Source organism: Syngnathus typhle, linkage group LG4, assembly GCF_033458585.1.
Source record: "Syngnathus typhle isolate RoL2023-S1 ecotype Sweden linkage group LG4, RoL_Styp_1.0, whole genome shotgun sequence".
NCBI classification, from domain to species: Eukaryota; Metazoa; Chordata; class Actinopteri; order Syngnathiformes; family Syngnathidae; genus Syngnathus; species Syngnathus typhle.
The window spans coordinates 23,093,452-23,116,192 of record NC_083741.1 but is presented as its reverse complement, the minus strand read 5'-3'; the positions used below and the strand labels follow the sequence as shown (position 1 = coordinate 23,116,192).

The window sequence follows — 22,741 nt, the reverse complement described above, 5'->3', positions numbered from 1 at the left end:
CCGGAATAATCATGCGCTCGGGAAGGTGTGCGAATAAAGTTGTCAACGGTCCGAGCCGGTCGGCAGCAATCGTAACCTCGACCTCTCCCGCGCTTGATTGTCACGGGTCATCAGGGAGACTCTTCTCTAAAGCATCACTTGATCTTCTCAAATCATCCTTCACCTAGTTATTGACATTTAAGGGTGAGGCTGTAACGAGAAGAACAAGGAATATTTCCTGCCGCTGATTTAGGAAAAGAAGTCAGGCTGGATTTTTATCTTGTTTTATTTTTTTCCGGAAGTCAAAATATTCAGTGAAGGGTTGTCCCTTGAATCCAGAAAAACATCCCTTCGTTAAGCAAAGCCAAGATCAGGGGAGGAAAAAAAAAATGTCTGCCACACACATCATTGATTTGTTTACACTTTGTTTAACATGGCAACATTGAGATCATATGCGAATCTATTTCCGTGCAGAGAAGAAAATGGCTAATGGAAATGCGGCGCTTGACTTTTGTCTTCAGCGATTGCGCTGCGGAGGTCTCATCCAGCTCCTGAATTGCTCAATTACAGTAAAGCCGTGTGTCAACAACTGCTGAATGAGAAACGTGTCGGCAAAAGGCGGGTGCAGACGCTGGTGCAATTTAGAAGCGCTGAGATCCAATTTCAATTCAAAGGTATGACAGGGTTGCCGCTACCGGGCTCGCTGATGTAACGAGAACCTCCACCGTTGTCATGTCTCCAACCTGGCTCAAATCTAGATGTACGGACTTGTCCGATCCAAAAGTATCGGAACAGTGAGGCTAATTCGATAGGCAAGGCAACAGAATATAAACCCAAAAGTTGCTTTGCCTCCAAAAACTAAAAATGAATCAACAAATAAATACATCAATAAACAAAAACCAAATAAATAAAATAAATAAAATAAATAAAATAAATAAAATAAATAAAATAAATAAAATAAATAAAATAAATAAAATAAATAAAATAAATAAAATAAATAAAATAAATAAAATAAATAAAATAAATAAAATAAATAAAATAAATAAAATAAATAAAATATGCTTGTTGGCCTGCCATATTTGTCTAAGAATATTATCACTAGCAAGCCAGCGGTCAGAAGGCCTTCACACAAATCAAGTGTCAGTCTGCCTGCTACTTCTATTCGTGCAAAAAAACCATTTTGTTCTCATTTTTGCAACGGGGAAAACCCATGCGGTGTTTGAGATCGAAATTGGCTCATCCTCCAGTAAGCACAATTGGCGCTGGTACGTTGCAGGTCTTTTCGGTCTGAATGACAATTTGTAAAAAAATAGTAGCACTGACCACAACGGCAGACAAGACGACAATATGCCGTCACCGATCCCGACTTTCCGCACCTCCTAAATCAGTTAAGGAGTCGTGCTGCGAACAAACCCAGCGATCCAGTCATCCATCTGCTCAGCCACTTTAAGAGCAAAAATAGAATCGAATGACTACAGCATGGAGTTATGCTACACAGCAGGACTTAAATGGCCCGGAATTGACCATTACATTAGTAAACCACATGCTAATAGTCTGTCAACCAGCAGGTTCTCCACAAAGACGTTTGAGCACTAGATTACGGCAAAACAACTCAACTCGCCATTATTTAGGGAGTTCTTTAAAAACAACACGGGACATCAACATCAATTAAAAATCACTGTCCAATTTGAAAGGTAAATTCCAGACTGTTCACTTCAGGGTGGCCCAAACGCTTCGTGTGTCGCTGTCCCTGGTGCTGAAAGGCCAACCTTGTTGCCGCAAACGTATGCTTGGAAGAAATGGAATATAATTAGAGTTACTGATGAACAATAAAAAAACAAACAAATAAAATGGTGAATTCATTAACGTTGTTAAAGATTAGCAAAAAAAAAAAAAAAAAAAAAGAAAAGAACGAAATGGAGTGACCTTATTTTTTACATGCCCAAAAGCAGAAAACACGAGATAGAAATAAGATATGGAAACTAACATCACGTTTGTTCACTCCTGTTTGTGTTGAAGGGAAGGAGAAGAGAAGGAGGGAGGGGGAGAGAGAGAGAGAGAGAGAGAGAGAGGGAGAGAGGGAGAGAGGGAGAGAGAGAGAGAGAGAGAGAGAGAGAGAGAGAGAGAGAGAGAGAGAGAGAGAGAGAGAGAGAGAGAGAGAGAGAGAGAGAGAGAGAGCGCGCGATCGCAAGTGACAGACACGAAGAGCGCGACAAACGGACACACAGCGGGAGAGCCAAGCGGCAAGTCGGGATCTTCTTCCTTCTCGCTCGTTTGCGCTTTGGGGGATCAACTTTGCCTTAAAAAGTTCGCCATTGAACAAGCTCTTTTATTTTGGAACTTGCGCCACCGAAGTGTTGTTGGGTTTTTCTTTAGCGCGCGCAATGGCACCGCGCGTCCTTCGCCTCTTTGCGCACCTCCACGCGGAGCTCCAGACGGGCGGAGAGCGATAAGAAGAACACGCGTGGAGCGGACAACCTTGTGCGTGTGGATACAACGCCTCGTTTTCATGTAAAAGCTCGTCGCTTTTATTTTGGAGGAGTCTACCGACCTGTGGTTTTAGCGGCTCCAGAGCGCACCTGTCTGACTCAACCATGTTGTCCTGTGGGAAATACTGCCTGCTTCTGGTCCTGCTCACCAAAAGTAACCTGGCCGACCAAGGAGTCTCAAATCAAGGTGAGAACACGTGATCTAGCTGCACCTTACTGAGGATGAAGGGTTTAAAGCTTTAATTCACTTTAAATTAGAATAAAAAACGCACCGATCCTAATTTACTGGAGCAGGCGTCAACCGATCGAAAATCTAGTTTCCATTTCAGAGGCTCTTACATACTGTAGTTCATAAATAATGCTGGATGTTATATAATCCCACTGGAGCTCGTGATTACATTTAACAATGATCTATGTTTCTTTTTGCACCACACCACCAGTGGTGCATAATATATGCATATATAACTATAAGTATCTTTATTTATTTATTTATGTACTTATTTATGTACTTATTTATTTATTAATTTATTTATTCTCATGATCTATTTAGTATTTATTTATTCATTTATTTATGGATTACTTTATTTTATTCCTATTTATTTATTTATTTATTTATTTATTATTTCATTTATTTCAGTAGGTTCATTAAACAAACGGAAGAATATACGGCCAATTCCAAACTAATACATTAAATATACGTATTTTATGTGAGATTGTAAATTCCTTTAAATGGTGAATAAGCCAATTTTTTTTGCTGCTGTAATAAATAAATAAATAAATAAATAAATAAATAAATAAATAAATAAATAAATAAATAAATAAATAAATAAATAAATAAATAAATAAATAAATAAATAAATAAATAAATAAATAAATAAATAAATAAATAAATAAATAAATAGGGATGTGGTTTCCTCTTGTGCCAGTTAATTTATTCCTTATTATTTTAATTAAAAATGTATTTGTCTGTGTGACTGACCATCAACGAGTGGCGAGTGTCCCCTCAAAGTCACTCAGGATAGTTTGCAGCTCACTCATGACCTTAATGAGGATAAGCGGTGGAGAAGATGGATGGATGGGCAAATGTCCTTGTCTCCATTAAATATTTGGAAGCTCGCGCTAGCTGGATAAAGTGTTTGTTTTCACAAGAATGCTGCCTGCGGGTTATGCCATGACATCGTTCTCCACCTTCAAAGTCTTGCAGGGCCGAGAGAGAGACGTCGTTCCTGTGACGGCAAGTGTAAGCGTAAGCGAAAGCCTCTGGCAACTTGTCAGCTTTGGACTCGCCTTTTCCCACCTCTGTGCCAATTTTGTTGCTATCAGACACGTTGGCTTGTGCAGTCCCAGAAGAATCCCTGGCAAACTCTCACTGCATGCTAAAATGTATGGATTTGAAATCATCTTCAAATTCTCGACTTCTCGAAACACAACCATCTTTTGAAATCTGCCCACTTCACACGCTGACAGAGGTCAGTTTAATATTCCTCAAGGTTTAGGATACAAGTCATTTTCCGAGGAGCGACAGCTCCTTCTACGAGGCAAATGTCAGAGTCTCCTTCACTTCATCTTAGCGTGCACATCGCTTTACGTAAGTGCGGCGAGTTTTCCCCACAGGATGCGCGTCTGCTCGCTGGCTGCCTGTGCTAGCGACAGGCTTGAAGGGGGAGCCAAGGCAAGAGGGAGAAACTTGACAAAACTACAACGTGAGGAGTTTAAAATGTACTCGCCCAGACTGCCGAGGTGCAATGAGTCTGGAATGTCAAGTAGCTGGGATGTTTTGGGGCAAAGAATTCTGGAAGATCTACCAACATTTTGCACTTAATGTTGAAACTGGACAAAAAAAAAAAATGCTCTTTCAAAATAAAGACATTGAGTTTGGCATCAATATTTGCAGCTGCAGTTCTTAAACGATTATAATCGAGCGCAATCAGAAATTGGCCGACATGGGCAAACATCTGCCGTTTGTTTCCAGGCGACATTTGTGAAGATTTTTTTTTTCCCGGCAAAAGTTTGGATTCAATTCAGATGCGTCTAAAGTAGGTTGATTTTTAAACCAAAAATAGCCGTCTAAAAAAGGTTGATTTTTAAACCAAAAATAGACGTCTAAAATAGGTTGATTTTTAAACCAAAAATAGACGTCTAAAAAAGGTTGATTTTTAAAACAAAAATAGACGTCTAAAATAGGTTGATTTTTAAACCAGAAATAGACGTCTAACATAGGTTGATTTTTAAACCAGAAATAGACGTCTAAAATAGGTTGATTTTACACGTAGCGGCCGGCTAACGAGTAATAATACGTTTTTTCTTACTTGTCGAAAAAGTGGCAATTGTTTTTGAGCACCAAAGGCCCATTGGGAGCAGATCGATGGCAGCTCGGGTTTCTCACAGTTTGTGATGGAAGGCGAGTGGCCCGCATTATCTTGCTACTTAGGGAGGTTGGATGGTCCCGACGTTATTTGAATTGACCGATGGCTCTTAAAGAACCAGAACGGGGGCCATTGTAGTCCAAAGGATGTCATTGATTGCAAGAGGTATATAAATTGGCTGAGCGCTCCCGTCTTAATTGCATTGATTTTTTTTTTTCAGCCCCGTCTGGAACATGGGTGATGAGAAGTTTGCTTCACTGTGAGAACAAACATTCATGACCTCTCCAATTTTTTTTTTTTCTTGATTGGCATCCGTGAATGAAAGCTGGCCAGGAAACCTTTTTCCTTGTTGAGGTCTTCCTATAGTTTACTCTCGATGTTTCGAATATTTGGCTCATTCATAATGTTTGATTCGGTTACCAGAAGATTGTGATTGTCTGCCGGAATACTCATTTCAAGTCAAAAAAGTAAAAATAATGGGAAATAATAATTATGAATAAATATAATATAATAAAATATAATAACAAATAAATAAAATAAATAAAATAAATAAAATAAATAAAATAAATAAAATAAATAAAATAAATAAAATAAATAAAATAAATAAAATAAATAAAATAAAGTCAGCTGTAATTTACGGACAAAGGGGCAGTTCCTGAAACACGCCTAATCGCTCGATTTAGGCTAACGAAAGGTTATCGGCCGTGTTGATCCACATCTAGAAAATGCGGGCGCGTCAGGTCATCTGAAGATGTGATGTCAACTGCTGGAGTGGGACTTGCTTTATTGCTAGAGATTGAAATGAACTGTCTGCGTGGAGACAAAGGAAATTGCACATTCATCATATCAAATTGGCTCGCAGGGTTCAGACAGATAATGACGCCAGTCGTGAGCCGAGAGCAGAGCTGGAGATTAGTCCTGTTTGTAGTCATACATTAAAAAAAAATACAGAACTCTGGCTGCTAACACAGGAGATCAGTAGAACACAATTTGGAAGCGAGTTTGGGATAAAGCTTCAAAGGAGCATCCAAAAATGTGTGTTGTGTTTCATTGAACAAACGGTACGATTGAGGCCAAATCACAAGGTAATTACAATCTCTATTTGTACTTGCATTTTCTGATTGGACAGCTGATTGCATTTGGGTCGGGTCCAATGTTTCCCATTCTCCCCAGTGGCAGAACAACAATGCTACCCAAGTATGAAAAAAACAACAACTTGGAAGTTCCGAACATACTCAACTGGCACGAGCTGTTGGAATTTACCAACATCAGCGGAACGTTTGCTCAGCAAAGAAATCATCTTCTTCTCCGTTTGCATTTACAACTGGAATGTAACTCACGGGGAAAATGCTGTGACTGAAAATTACCTACCAGTGGAAAAAGACGATCAATCGGATTTTACAATGACGAGACGCCGTGTGCTCGCTTCCTTTAATTATTAGCAAGACTTAATATATACATGTGCTTCCAAATGCAAAAGCTATCAATAAAATGAAGTTTGAAGAAAAAATGTAGCATATTTTGTTGATTGCCATTTTTATTGGTCCATCATTAACCTGACTGCAAGTTCTGTACACAGCACGGAAGTGACACGATGCAGAGGTTAGCGCAAGAGTCGTATATGAATAAGAAAAGGTTTCCACAAAGTAGACTTCCATGAAATTGCAAGAGCCTCATTTGCAAGTGTTATTTGCAGCAATGACCTGAGAGCTTGTAATTTGCAGTAAATGCTTCAAAGTGCTACAATCTCATAGCGCGTCGCAGTTTGGGATTTTCCGAGCCTTTTGTCCAAGTGTCAGTAAATTGCCTCTGTATGTTTCATACCCACGTGAAGAGATTTATTTTGAACGGAATACCAAAGACTATAAAAATGGGACCCATTGCCTCCCTGCTTGGCATTCAGCATTAAAGGTTGAATTGGGGGGTTAGATCACCAAATGATTCCCGAAAAAAGAAAAGAGTCTCAGAATTCTATCAAAGATGGCCGTAAAAGGACTTTTTGGCTGCAAGGGTCACATTTTCATTGGTCGAGATGTGACAAACTTTAATAGCAATTTATTGAGAAATTTGTGGTTAGACTGAAGATTACAAATCAATATTGACAACCAAAAGCATCCCATATTTATACCACAATCGGCTTTCTGTTTTATTGATATATTTATTGATGTATTTGTTTTTTTTCTCATCTATTCATTCATTCTTCCATCTGATTTGGGACAACCTCCTTGACCTCCACACAGGACGTTTCTTCTCTCCCTGATGGACTTTGGTGTCTCTGGGAGAGCTCGAAAAGAGCTGTTATTTCACCCTCGGTTGAATCCGTTCCGACCGCTTCTGCCGCTCATTGACAGCTGGATACATATTGTCTGCTCTCCTTCCGTTTTGCCCTTCCCACCCCTTTTGGCCAGCTCTTCTTCTCCATTTTACATTCTCTAACTTTCGCTCTGCTCTTTGCAGTGATTCTTTTGGACACCACGGCAGTGCTGGGGGAACTGGACTGGAAAACCTATCCCATCAATGGGGTGAGTCATATTAGCAAAATGAAAACTGAGCCGGTTTTGTAGCCCAAGTGCGGTGCGGACAAAATATCCAGATATCAAGGTGACCCCCCCCTTCCTTTCTGATTGATAATTTAGATGAAATATTTGCAGAATATCTCATATCATATCATCCATCTCGAAAATCAGCATATCCTATAACGCGAAATCCATTAGGCAGCTTAGATTCAGCTGACACAGCAGATATTGGAGAGCCGATGACTGATGCACGTTTCCGTAAACTACCGCAAACTTCATATAAATAACAAAAAGAGAGATTGAAAGCACCTCGCCTCTTTATTCAGCAGGCTTGCTTAATGAGAAATCACAGTTGATTTCATTCTCATCAACGTACGAGATCAAACCGCAACCGTCGGCGGGGAGCAGCAGTAATTTTTTGGAAAATGTCAAGTCTAATTTAGGTCATGAAATGATTGCTGAAGATTTTTTTGCTCTTGGCTTTTATTTCAAAAAAAAAAAAAAAATCCTTTGCAGCAAAGCCAATATGAAGTCACAACATAAAGAAAACATTTGCGGCTGTCGCCACCTTGGAAAAAGTCTGGAAAAGCAACTTCGGCTGTAATTGGTCGAACAACAACGCAAAACGTCGGCACGCAGATTCACATCAAATCAATAATTCATCACAGCTGCGGAGATGCAAACCATTTCTCATAATCCTCTCGCCTGTTTGGGAGACGATGACAAATTGGGCTGTTGTCATTTAAATCTGCCGGCTTGACTTTTTTGTTATTGATAGAAGCCGATATGCATACTTCACCTCGTTTTAATCAAGTTTGTGCACAATTAGCTTTCTGATTCATAATCTGTCAAAGTTCACATTTTAAGCACGATAGCGGGGTATCTCCGATTATCAAATCGAGGCTGAACACCATTGCGGGAAGTCTCCTTTGTGAAAGAGCGATATCAGCTCGTGTTGGTCAAAGCGGGTTTCAAGACATCGTCCAAAAAAAATCGAGTCTCGCGAGTGGCTTCAAAGCTCCAGTTTTAAGCCAGCCAGAAACTCTCTGTTGTTTGGGCTCACTTGTCAAAGATTTCTTTCACGAGGCCCGTTGGGAGGAAGGAAAAAAAAAAAGAGGAGTTAGAAAGTTGCCATAGTTGGTAAAAAGTTTTTCAATATTCTCAAAGTCAGAGAAGAATTTAAAATCACATTTAAGGCAGGGAATACAAACGTGTCAGAAAACAATGTGGGGTCTTTTACGAGCTGGCCATTTTCCAAATCATGGTGCTAAAATAGTAGCAACAGCATGCTAACACACATGCAAAGACAAAAGAAATTGTTCAACCTGATGGAGACATTTTTTAAAAATTTGTAGTGCAGTTGTACTCCGCGGAGGAAACGATAATGTAAAATTAAAAATGAGCTGCAATAAAACAATTATCTTAGCCATAAAAAATAAAAATGGTTGGTTTGGATGTGTGTGCGTGCACCTTTGTGCGTGTAAGAGTTAATAGGCTCCGTGATTAGTCGATGCATATCTGATGCAGCCCATCTTTCAAACGAGGTGCCGCAATTGTTTTTTTTTTCTTCGTTTTTTAACTATGCCGCATCCCAAGGGTACATTTTAGAATGTCGAATAACAAATGATAGTCCTTTTCAGTTTGTGCTCATAATGGAACTGCCATGACTTCACGCTGATCTTAGGCAGAGTACGAAATGCGATCCTAGTTTGTACAAAATCAATAAGTAGGGCAACAAGATGGTGTTTACTCAAGAAAAACAAATTTCATCTACGAATTGTCAAATCTGTGGCTCTTTTGAGCTTTGCCTTTTGGACATGTCGCCTCAAGTTCTTCTGCATGATAAATTGATAAACTTGCTCATTTATTTTTCCATTGATGATAGCAAGATGCTATTTTTTAGATGCAAACTTCAATAATAATTTACCGTAATTTTCAGACTATAAATTGCGTTTTTTTTCATAGTTTGGGTGGGGGGGCGACTTATACTCAGGAGCGACTTCTATACATATATGTTTTTTTTCACTTATTTGGGCATTTTATGGCTGGTGCGATTTATACTCCGGTGCGATTTATAGTCCGAAAATTACGGTAATCTAATAAAATATATCATCAAAAAATAACCTCGGAAGAACAAACATGGGTGGAGGGACATTCTGTCGTTTTTCATGAATAGCCAGTGTTGAAGCAGAGCCGACAAATACGATCTGGCTGATGTAACATCTGGAAAAGATTTCGATGAGGGAGCTACACGGCTGGAACACTTCAAGTCCCGACCGACTGCATCTTCAGAGGCAGCTCCCAAGTCAAATTTGACCCAGATACTTTAGAAAGAAAACAAGTGCATGTATTTTTATTCATGTAACATTTGGACAAATGTATTGGGACGCCTGCAAAACTTTCTAAAAGATTCCGAGTATGTTTTTGCTCTCTGCATCGTAATCGTCACCCTGTTCCCATTTTTTTTTTTTTTCTTTCCCCAGTGGGACGCAATCACCGAGATGGATGAACAGAACCGACCGATTCACACCTTCCAAGTTTGCCATGTCATGGAGCTTAACCAAAACAACTGGCTTCGATCCGGATGGATCCAACGGCAAGCCGCGCAGAGGGTCCGTAACGTATGCTTCCGATTGGTGGTCCGCGAAAATAATCAGAGAAGCAACCTCGGCCGCCGCGTGTCACATTACCATATGGTACACTCATGCATACATTCATACTGTGTCGCTTAGAAATTCATAAATGCAATAGTAAGACATCAAAAGTCTAAACTCCAAGCAGAGTAGGCCGCCTTGCGAGTAATGCATCAGAAAAAAGATGATGTGTACATGTTCATCGATAAACATCATTTTAAATCATTCATGGCGCAGGAAGTCTTCCCTAATGGCCCAGCTTGACTGCATAAGACACTTTTACAAAGCAAAGCGTTTAAAGATATATGTCGTGACCTCCAATATTTTTTGGAGCCTTCAGAATGAATCTCATGGCTTCCTCGTAGGTATACGTGGAGCTTCGTTTCACTCTGAGGGACTGCAACTCCATTCCTTGGGTGTCGGGAACTTGTAAGGAAACCTTCAACCTGTTCTACCTGCAGACCAACGAACCGTTGACTTCTGGGACGCGATTCCGGCCCACCGACTACGCCAAGGTTGCGATCCCCCCAAGATGGGCAAAAGACAAAAAAAAAAAAAGTTCTAATCAAGTATTGATGATCACTCGAAGGTCGATACCATCGCAGCAGATGAGAGTTTTACTCAGACGGATCTCGGCGATCGCGTTCTCCGTCTCAACACCGAAATCCGGGAGGTGGGGCCGTTGACACTGAGGGGTTTCTACTTGGCCTTCCAGGACGTCGGAGCTTGTATTGCTCTCGTCTCTGTCAAGGTCGGTCCAAAATGTCCGGCCATGAATTTTGCCTTTCTATTTGCCTTGACCTATTTTTCAAAACTGCTTAGGTGTTCTACAAACGCTGCCCGTCCACTTTGCGGAATCTGGCGGTGTTTCCTGATACGGTTCCACATAAGGACTCTTCCTCTCTGGTGGAGGTGAAGGGAGCCTGTGTGGAAAACGCCGAGGAGAAAAACCCGCCGAAATTGTACTGCGGTGCCGATGGAGACTGGTTGGTGCCTCTGGGTCACTGCGTGTGCAGCATCGGACACGAGGAAATGGACGGCTACTGCCAGAGTAAGAACTCCTTAGCTGCAGTTCGGAATTGAAGAATAGAATAGAAGAATACAAAGCAATAGAATGGTAAAAGCTAAGCTAACTGTTAGCTGACGTGCAAAAATGAAAACGCTTAGCACGAGCAAATACATAAATATAATATTATTATTTTTATTAATAATAATAATAATAATATAGAATTATAATAATAATAGTAATGATAATAATATATAAAAATAAAAAAGAGCAAATTTGAGTACCCAATTTAAAAAGACCATCTTAGATGCTCTTTCTTTCTTCTAAACAAATTAGGCCCAATGGAAATATGCCTCAAGCATGAACAAAGCAATCATCCAAAATTCATGCGCCTGGCAAAATTAAATTTGTTTTTGTGATCAAAAGTTAATGAGTCATGAATTACAGACATTTCCTCCAAACCTGTTGACGAGTTATTGAGTAACGTTGGTGCAGTCAAACGCATTTCCCACTTTGGGTGGTGGAACGAATCGTTCGCTCAAAGAAAAATAAGCGCAATAAGCTCCCATCACAATAATAGACCTCACTGGTCTTCTGGTTCCTGCCCGAGATCGACTTAAATAAAGCGCCTGTCCCAAAGGATCTCCTCAAGCTCTCCAATTCAACTCCCATCATAATCTTTTCACTTCTCTTGATTGACTTATCTCTCCCTTGTCCTTTTATTTGGATTCTCCGTTCATTGCCTCGTTTTGCATTGTTGCTCATGACCACGATTTTGTCTTTCCAAACCAAAACGAGGCGGTATTTTTAAATCACAATCCACTTATTCCAACGGCTTGTCGCATCAAGGCCTTTATTTGTCCATTTTTACAGCAATAAATGCCGAGCCGTCGGAGAAGCCGCGTCGGCGAACTATTATTGTCAGACCGGAGGACGCTGATAAATACCGCAAGGTTTCTGTAAAAGGCTTTTTGGGATACGGAACTCTAATTAGTTGTATCAGCATTACTTAATGTGCCCCGAGAGTCCGACGAAAAGTTTACCGCAGCTGTTGGCTTGCTCTGGATACTTGCTGGCCTGGTTTCTCAATTAGTGCAGACAGAGTGAGAGGCTAGCTGGCTAATTGCCTTCATTTGTTAGTTCCACTGCTAATTTAGCTTGCGTCTTGTCCTTTTCCATAAGTCCCCCAACCCTCTTTTTCATTTATAAGGCTCATACATAGTGCGGTAATGAACACCGTCATTTATTTTACGGACTGAAAGAAGAGTCTCGGCAGACTGGGATGCAAATATGCAGTAAGCGGCGTTATTACAAAGAACCGGCGGTCATTAGCGTAGCCTGTATGCAGGACGAGCGCTAATACGGCCTTGATTAGCCGCTTTCTTTGTTCGTTGTTAGCTTTCCCCGTTTGTTCTCGATACGTTTGTGGGACTTTAAAATGCGGTTGAACGCCACGGAGGCCCGTCACAAGTGATTAGTGATTAGACGAGAGACGGTGCCCTACATTTACTCTCCCTTTTGCGGACCCCCCGCCGACACTAGTTCGACATTCCCTTCTGTGGATCTCGACAGCCGCTTCAGTGAACAAGATTCGAGTAGCGACAAATAAAAGTTGCTGTACATATACTAGATAAATGGCGAGGTCTTTTTTTAAATTGTTTCCGGGAAAAAAAAATATTTATGTACTTTATATTGGGGCTGTACTCGAATACAGTTTATTTACACATCCACTCCAGTAGATGGCAGTGGTGCTCTCATTGTCAGTCTGCACAGGGATAATTTTTTTAAGAACATTTATTAATTATACATGCCAAATTCCTGTTTGTCGACTGCTAGCGTATATTGCCTCAGTGTGTGTGTGCCCAAGTCATTTATTATAAAAATAATATAGATTAGTTTAACCCATTTTAATCGAGCGCAACTGATACACATGTTTGTAAATCCAAAGGATTTTTTTTACCCATTGTGAGCTTGTGGTTAATGCTGTTATTACGTATTGGCTTATCAATGAATGCATTTTTATTTATTTCAAACAATACATCCATAAATAAAAACATCTAAGTGAAAGTCATGTAAATGACGAGACCTAGATACAAAGAGAATACAAAACACAGCAGATAATGATGCATCAGCTATTACAATTCAATCTCTGATATCACTAAGTCGTCAAATTTCTATTAGAAAAGGTGATCAATGGTAATCCTACCGCATTGCCTTGTAATCCGTGATTTTATTCATATCAAAATAATGTCATCGGACTTGGTGAACCTTTGCAGTAATAAAAAAGAAAGCCCGACAAAAAGCAGTGCACTTTGCAAGTAGTTGCAGGAAGTTTTGGCGTGAACTTGCGATGACTTCTGCTTTCTCCTCGTTTTCATTTTGGAACACTGCTTCAAAGGGAGTTGTGATCAAAGCTGTCTGAGAGGCAGCATGGGGAACGAACGAGTGAGAGCCGGAGAGAAGGAGAGACAGCTACTGAGTGAGCCAGCCAGCCAGCTAGAATAGGGAAAACCCCAGCGCTCCCAAATATGAGCACAGCTTCTCTCCAACATGTCCATCCCTAAACCATCAGCCTAAACAAAAGGTACCGGCCCGCTTTCCAAGCCGAGAGCACGCCGCCAGACTGTTTTGACATCTCTGTCGAGTGCCTGATTATTCGATTCCTTTCATTCAGCGTCAGTCACCAGAGGATGAGGCTGGTTATATATCATGACCTAGATAAGGCAAAACATCATAGTGCTAATGCTATTTGTTCCATATCCTTTCATCATATTCCAGAGGAGACCCTGAACTACAGGGGGAGCTAATAGAGATGTCTTTTGGAACATGACTCGAATGCTAATAGAGATGCAAATCAGAGCAAAAACCCACAAGAATATTCGGGCTTCAGTTTTTTTCATGTTTTGCGGCTTAAAGCTCACATTTCATTCCCGAGACAAGATATCAGTCCAAGCCCCGCCACTTCTTGTCTTTAAAGAGGCCCTATGTGTTATTCTGCTAAATCCTCGATACAAATCCAGCATTTTTATTTTTTAGGGCGAGGGGTGGGGGGCATCACACCCAACTCAAAATTTGCAATAATCATGTCACCGCGAGACCCTTAGGTGGATGCCAAGGTTGCCGTGGAGACTCTAGGGGACGGTAAAAGTGATTGCAATTATATCCTAACACAACAATCTAGTTTTGAAATCAGAGACTAGTAAAAAAATGTTCAAATAGTTTACAAAGATGAATGGTAATCAAAATTGCTAGCAATAGCTGTATTTTTTAAAATTTGTCATTTTAGTCATGACAATCTTTGCATCAACTTTGTAATCAAAATAGCTAGCAATATCTCTATTTCTAAAAAGTGAAGACAATTTGTAATTTTAGTAATGACACAAAGTCTTTGCATCTCCTGTGTTATTACTAAAATGACAAATTGTCTTCACTTTTTAAAAATAGAGCTATTACTAGCAATTATGATGACCATTCTGTCTTTGCGGGCCACATAAAATGATGTGGAGGGCCGTATCTGGCCCCCGAGCCTCGAGTTTGACACCTTGCTTTAAGAGACTCCAAAAGTGATTGTAATTATAGTCCAACAAATTAAACTACTTTTGATCCTAGCATTTAAAGTCAAAAGGTAAAAAGAGCACATTGAAATTAAAGAGAATTAGCATGAAATCAGCATTCCTGCCTGGGCAGAGCACTTGAATTAATTACTGCATATTATATTTCAAAATTTCTGATTGTGGTAGATGCACTTGAAATAGTACAGCATATGAATATCATTTGTTATAGAGTTGTTTATATTACAAAGTCTTTGCATCTCCTGTGTCATTACTAAAATGACAAATTGTCTTCACTTTTTAAAAATAGAGCCTATTGCTAGCAATTATGATGACCATTCTGTCTTTGCGGGCCACATAAAATGATGTGGAGGGCCGTATCTGGCCCCCGAGCCTCGAGTTTGACACCTTGCTTTAAGAGACTCCAAAAGTGATTGTAATTATAGTCCAACAAATTACTACCTTTGATCCTAGCATTTAAAGTCAAAAGGTAAAAAGAGTACATTGAAATTAAAGAGAATTAGCATGAAATCAGCATTCCTGCCTGGGTAGAGCACTTGAACTAATTACTGCATATTGTATTTCAAAATTTCTGATTGTGGTAGATGCACTTGAAATAGTACAGCATATGAATATCATTTGTTATAGAGTTGTTTATATTACAAAGTCTTTGCATCTCCTGTGTCATTACTAAAATGACAAATTGTCTTCACTTTTTAAAAATAGAGCCTATTGCTAGCAATTATGATGACCATTCTGTCTTTGCGGGCCACATAAAATGATGTGGAGGGCCGTATCTGGCCCCCGAGCCTCGAGTTTGACACCTTGCTTTAAGAGACTCCAAAAGTGATTGTAATTATAGTCCAACAAATTACTACCTTTGATCCTAGCATTTAAAGTCAAAAGGTAAAAAGAGTACATTGAAATTAAAGAGAATTAGCATGAAATCAGCATTCCTGCCTGGGTAGAGCACTTGAACTAATTACTGCATATTGTATTTCTAAATTTCTGATTGTGGTAGATGCACTTGAAATAGTACAGCATATGAATATCATTTGTTATAGAGTTGTTTATATTACAAATTGTTGCAAAACCGTGTGGACAAGCATACACACACTTTGCTCAGGGTGGTCGTGCGTGCGAAACAAAAACCATCTGAGACAATGTCCTACCTTTCTGTGTCTTTGGGTGTGACCTTCGGTGCCAGATTGGTGCGGATGAGCCAGGAGGAAATCGATACATTCTTTGAGTTGTATGCGAGTCATTGTCCATTAAGGATCCGAGTTTGCCCAGACTGGCGCATCCCTCATTCTCTGTGAACTCTCCATCTGCATATCAAAGCGGGGGGAGACCAGCGTAAACACACTTTCTGGCTCCATCTGTTTCTGACAAGCAAAAGCCAAGAGAAAACTTCCAGCTCCTGACGTCCAGGCAGTTCTTATCAAACGTGTCATTACATTCATGCAAATGTGCACGATAAGCCCCTGCAGGAGATCTCATTGAATCAGTCCAGGTTGTCACTGAACATGAAAGTCTCGGCCCTTCTCAATGAATAACTTTTTTTTTTAAATTACAATATCACAACAAACATTGTTATGATTACAAAACAAGTGAGTTGACTGAATCAAACAATTTTTTAAAAAACACAGTATTAAGAGTATTGGGGAAACCTTTCAATAAAAACAAAAAATAAAGTGAATAAAGTCACAACAATACCTCCAGTGAGAGCAAGAAAACAAATGGCTACAGCACAGCGGAAAGCAGCAAACTAAATACAAGCCAGTTGACGAGACGACGGGGAACACCTGGACAAGACGGGAGATGATTGGACGACACAAACCAACCGGGTCGACCGGCGCAAATTGAAACAAAAAGTTCTAATGAGCAGGACTGGACAAAACAAACTGTCATGAGAAATCGACATGAACATCCATCCATCCATCCATCCATCCATCCATCCATCCATCCATCCATCCATCCATCCATCCAGCCATCCATCCATCCATCCAATCATCCATCCTTCCAATCATCCATCCATCCAACCTGATCCATCCATCCAATCATCGTTCCAATCATCCATCCATCCATCCATCCATCCATCCATCCATCCATCCATCCATCCATCCATCCATCCATTTTCTGAACCGCTTAGTCCCCACGGGGGTCGCGGGTGTGCTGGACCCCATCCCAGCCGTCATCGGGCAGTAGGCGGGGGACACCCTGAACCGGTTGCCAGCCAATCGCAGGGCACAACAACCATTTGCACTCGCACTCACACCTAGGGACAATTTGGAGTCTTCAATCGGCCTACCAAGCATGTCTTTTGGGATGTGGGAGGAAACCGGAGTGCCCGGAGCAAACCCACGCGGGCTCGGGGAGAACATGCAAACTCCACATGAACAAATCATGACAATTTTTAACTGCAGTGTGAAAACACTTTGTGCCATAAGTTCAATAATCTTATTTGGGTAGATCATTTTTTTTCCAGATGGTGTTCTTCGGAATGAATTGCATTCGAGTCATTTTCCCATTTCCACCAACTTGTTGGTCGACATGAATTGCACTAAAGTACGAAGGCCCATTACGATGTCACCTCCAATGAGTTTCCCACCTCTGAAACTAATTTGCATTTCTTTTTTATTTTTATGAGCCCACCCACTATTGCTTTGTATTGTGCATACATATTTTGGTGAAAATTGTGCCTTTCATGAATAAGAATGGGCTGGCTTATAAAATGCCATCGAAGTGATAGTGAACAAATTGGACTGAAATTGCTTTCTGAAGGTGATCTTGGGAGTGCAACAAACAGCTGCAAACTCAAATAAATCTCTTTCTTGCCTTCGCCGCAAGCTCAACGTAGGCCGCCGCCGCCGTGTATCATGTTAGCCAATATGCTTGAATGGTCAGTGAGTGGCTGAAGTTACAAAATAACTTTTCTCATCAGGCGTGATTTTGAATACCTCGGCGCAGATAGAAATATTTCGAATCATTTGCACTCTGCCGGTTTACTTTTGCTGACTCGGATTATTCTTTGTACTTTTCATTGCTTCTCTTCCATGTGTGCCTTTTGGAATTTGGATTGACTTTGCAGAGAATGGTGGAATCCCCAAATGCAAAGTTACTCCGAGTGCAACACATTTGCTTGCTTTTGTGTCAAGGAAGTTTGATCAATCATGTCCTTGGGAGCTTAGATTCTATAAGCGTCAGCTAGGATGGACTCCAGGACCCCCCCCCCCCCCGACGTTAAAAACAAATTACCGTTTTTTTCCGTGTATAGTGCGCAATATTTTACTAATTTATTGTCCTAAAATCTGGGGTGCGTATTATACATGGGTACAAAAAAAAAAAAAAATTTTTTTTTTTTAAAATTTTTTTTTTTTTTTTTAAAGAAAGTCATGGTACAACAAAACCAACAACAGGACTGACCGACAAAGTCGTGGAACAAAAAGACAGGGTGACATTACCAAAGACAGGAACAGAATGACAGTAACACATGCAATGATCCAACGGTGAGCGAGGGGCAGACAGGACTTAAATACAAAACACGTTACATCGATTGAGGTGACACAGGAAGAGCGGGGTGACACGAACAGAAACTATGGCAACCTAGACACATAGCAAAACTGGGGACGAGACATGACAAATCTCCCCCGAAATAAAACTCACCTTTCTTCTTGTTTGTTGTCAATCGCGCATCGCATTCAGCCATCCTGCCCAACACACTTAGTAAAATTCATAATTGACGACACATCGTTTGATGCGATGGTGCAATCCTTGATGGTGTGTTATTGTCAAATATTGTTTGTTTTTTAATCTCCATCGCGGACCGGACGTCATACGGAGGCCGCCATTACAGATGCGCAGAACGGTTGCGCAAGACACGTCAGCTATATAAAGAGCGAGAGTTCAGTTCTCCACCTATTAGTTTCAATTCACAGTTTAATTAGCAGTTTCAATCAGCAAATAACAAAATGCGTATTACAGGTAATATTTTATTTCACAACACTTTTGAACACTTTCCTTTCGTCTCTGCTGTTCATTTCAAACACGCTCCATACGACCGCAATGCTCTTGTATCAGACGCTCGCTCGATCACCTGCTAGTTTGCCGTCTGTCACAATGTACCCTACACAAATCCGAAACATTTGTTGCGGCTCCGAGTCACGACGAGGGGGAAGTTTTGGTTTCCAAGGGTGTTTTTATTCCTCTTCAACGTCTCTCCCATACAGAGCCGCCTCTTTCCCGTGTGCGCACGGATCGCGGTGGTGCGTTTAGGGGCAGTCGGAGAAATCAACGCCAACAAAAAAAATGACATCCAGCCTAGTTAAGACCATACCAAAGACTATAAAAATGGGACCCATTGCCTCCCTGCGTGTGTGACGATCTTTGGGACTTAAAAAAAAAAAAAAAAAAAAAAAAGAAAATTTTTTTTTTTAAAAAAATTCATAAAAATTGGGTGCGTATTATACATGGGTACAAGCTTTTTTCCAGCATCAGCATGCCATTTTTAGGGGTGCGTACTATACATGGGGGCGCACTATACACGGAAAAAAACGGTATTGTCAAAAATGCATACCGTAATTTTAGGACTATAAGTCGCACCGGAGTATAAGTCGCACCAGCCATAAAATGCCCAAAAATGTGAAAAAAACCATATATATATGTATATAAGTCGCTCCTAAGTATAAGTTGCCCCTTCACCCAAACTATGAAAAAAAAACCGCGACTTATAGTCCGAAACTTACGGTATATAAAAAAAATATAAAATATAAAAATATAAAATATAAATATATGTAAGCTATAAATATATGTAAAATATAAATATAAATATAAATATAAATATAAATATAAATATAAATATAAATATAAATATAAATATAAATATAAATATAAATATAAATATAAATATAAATATAAATATATGATGATGTGCACATATATGATCATATATTGTGTCTACTCCACTTTTGTTGAATAATATTCTAATGCTGAAGTAATTACTCATGGTGAATAATAATTATTCATGAATTCGTTGTTGCCACTGTGTGTGACTTTTTTTTTTCCGCCACCGCATCGTTACATAACTTTCCATTAATGTAGCATCATTTTCACTCTCGCATTCAGACTCGATTAATTGTGTCTGTCAAGATAAGTTAGGGCAAACGGAATCAATGTTTTATTTCTGTCTTCTGGCGGAAATGGAAAAGGAGAGGAAAGAACAAACGCCGGAAAAATATCCAAAAAAGTGAAAGATGACCTGATGGGAATAGAGGGCAATAATATGATTGCTTGTTTAATAGCAGACAACTTGATGGAGCAATAAAGTCAGACATTTGTCAATCATGCTTTTCAGAGAGAAGCCATTCCAGCATTTATGACTGGTTCTGTTCTATTGGAGGTGTAGAAAACATCATGGGATGGATATTTGCTGTTCAGAGTAAAAATCTCTCTGCAATATTCAGACGGACCGAGCGCTATGAATTTTACATCCGATCTGACGTCGGCCTTTTATAGACTCCATTAGAACACGTCGGGGAAAGAAGTTGTCAACAAAAACTTTGGGCTTCCTGCAGCAAAATATTGTCAGTCTACTCCTCACCGCTGTAAAAAAACTTCTCGAGGGAATCTGCCAAAATGAAAGAAGCATATTAGCTTGTTTTGCTCGTGTCTGACTCACTGACTCACTCCGCATTTCCCAAAAGTCATGAATTTTTTCACAGTAAAAATGTTTGTGAGTTTTTGTTTTATTTTTCTATATTTATTTTATTTTTACCTTTTTTTTAATGTGTTTGAGAGTTTTTATTCAATTTTTTTATATTTGTTATTTTTTTTTCATTTTTATTTACATTTTTCTTTCTTTAACACTGCTTTTCTGGTCTGCTCGTCCATTTTCCAGCATGTTTTCTTTTCTGTTTTTCTTTTCTTTTTTTTTCTTTTTATACTGATTTTCCGGTCTGCTGGTCCATTTTGCAGCATGTTTTTATTTTTTTTCATTTTTCTTTTTTTTCTTTTAATACTGATTTTCTGCTCTGCTTGTCCATTTTGCAGCCTGCAAGCCCGGTTTCTTCAAGGCGTATGCGGGCAACACGAAATGCTCCGAGTGCCCTCCACACAGCGCCAGCCACGACCAGGCCGCCACCATGTGTCACTGCGAAAAAGGCTTCTACAGGGCTGTCAAGGACCCCTCCACCATGGCGTGCACAAGTAGCCACAGTTGCATCATTTCATGACGGCTCTTTTGCATTCCAATCATCCGTCTCCTCCATGTTTATTCTTTCCCATATCTTTTATACCACTGCAATTATGGACAATATAAAAATATATCATAGCCTCGGCGTGAGCTAACATGTTTTTCTCAATAGCTTCGTAATTGGCATGGTGGTGTTGGAATAAAATAGCGAAGCTTCTGACCGAGCCTCCCACGCGTGGCACTTAAACGCACACTTACTGTTTTCGTTGTATTCACGTTGCCGAAAGAGATACTTCAGATACTGCGGGGAAGAAGGTTCACACATGCATTGCATGCTTTAAAATTAGATTTTTCTTTTGTTTTGTGAGTGTGAGCTGAAGAACCTCCTCCTCCTCCTCCTCCGCACAGCATTATGTAACCATTCCTGTCAACACCTTGCAAGTTAAAACAAATGTTTCAAGTCGTCTCGAGTTCTAAAAGTGTGTATTGCAGCCCATTTCATCATTCTTGGCACCTGTCACTCCACTTTTGAATATTAATATTATTCTGGGGACAGCGTCATCGTCCATGCAGTTATAATGTTTTTTTTTTTTTCTGGCAGGGCCTCCATCGGCACCCAGGAACCTGGTGTCTTTAATCAACGACACGGCCCTGTTCCTGCAGTGGATGCCTCCGAGCGACTCGGGCGGCCGCAGCGACATCACCTACAATGTCCTGTGCCAGCGTTGCGACGGCGGCGGCGGCGGGATGCAATGCGGCCCTTGCGAGCCGGACCTGAGATTCATCCCACGGCCGCTGGGTTTGAGCGGGATCTCGGTGGCCATTTTGGATTTTGCCACGCCGGCGAACTACACCTTCCTGGTGGAGGCTGTGAACGGCGTGTCTGGGCTGGGCGTGGCTGCACGTGCGCTGATTAACGTTACGGTCAACACCCACCAAGCTGGTGAGTGTCTCAATTTTTTTTTTTCAGTTTAGCAGGGAGCAAAACAATGGCAAAAAATATATCTTAAAAATGATCATTCTGGCATGAATCCCTTCTGCACCCTTCCCGTACTTTATGAATATTCAAAATTGGGTCCAATAGAAAGGCGCCTGCAAAATCGGGTCATCGTTTTAGGAAGCAGAGAAATCACAATTAGGAATATTTATGTTCACATCTTTGGTGTGACATATGTATGCCATTAGCGCTGGCAGACATTGTCGTGGCGGAGCCATATTCGCTCTCCCGAGCTTTGGGTTTTAGTTAGCAAAGTTTCCGTTTTGTGCCGCTAATGTCAAAAGGTGAAGCCCATTTGGGCTCTCGGTCCGCCCGGCGCGGCGTTGAACTTTGTCTTCATTTGCAGAACCCCGCTGAGGCGAGGTCATATGCACTCTGCAATCGTCACTGATGCCTCGAGTGAGGAACCCAAAGTTCAGTGGAAATTTGAACTCTATTCCGCGGAGACAAATATAGATTGAATAATTGATACCTAGATCAGCATAAACTGCGTAAAAGATGGAGAGTTGATGAATAAATTATAAAGGTTGCATATACATGTGCTCATACTTTTGTTGTATGTACGGAAAACCCGAGCTGGGAGAAAATTGCTGTCAGAAGTTGCGAATGTGGATCAGCCTTACTGATGATCCAATTATTTCAAGGGGGGGGGGGGGGGGAAAGACCTCGATTCTAATTGTCCTGAATTTGCCCTTTTAAGATGAAGGATTGCATTGATGAGCTTTTTCCCAAATGTTCTGCTTTTGGCTCGTCGTCAGGTGGAATGTCAGGTATGTGTGTCACAAAGCATCCCGGGCCATCAGACTGACAGCAGGAAGTTTGGGATGCAAAATAATCTCAGGAGAGGAGACGCGGCCCGGGGGGATGTTCCCATTAGGGTGCCGAGAAAGGATTAACTTGTCAAACTGCCTCTGCTCAATTGACATCTACTATACACGCACGCGCTCAGGCGTTGACACCTTTTTGCGCTCGCCACTGACAGTCTTGCATGTGGAGTGCGACAGCAGCCCACCT

At 40.6% G+C, this 22,741-nt stretch overlaps 1 protein-coding gene across 1 annotated transcript in view; it reads left to right on the top strand.

Annotated features, from left to right (window-relative positions):
* The first annotated feature begins 2,196 nt into the window (after positions 1-2,196).
* Positions 2,197-22,741, top strand: part of LOC133153230 (ephrin type-A receptor 6-like) — a 30,942-nt gene continuing 10,397 nt past the window's right edge. Inside the window, exons 1-8 of the mRNA XM_061277385.1 lie at positions 2,197-2,655; positions 7,292-7,356; positions 9,834-9,962; positions 10,349-10,498; positions 10,573-10,734; positions 10,806-11,034; positions 20,589-20,744; positions 21,332-21,673. Of these exons, the coding sequence (XP_061133369.1) occupies positions 2,574-2,655; positions 7,292-7,356; positions 9,834-9,962; positions 10,349-10,498; positions 10,573-10,734; positions 10,806-11,034; positions 20,589-20,744; positions 21,332-21,673 (1,315 nt within the window). The 5' untranslated portion in view covers positions 2,197-2,573. The remainder of the gene's footprint in view (positions 2,656-7,291; positions 7,357-9,833; positions 9,963-10,348; positions 10,499-10,572; positions 10,735-10,805; positions 11,035-20,588; positions 20,745-21,331; positions 21,674-22,741) is intronic.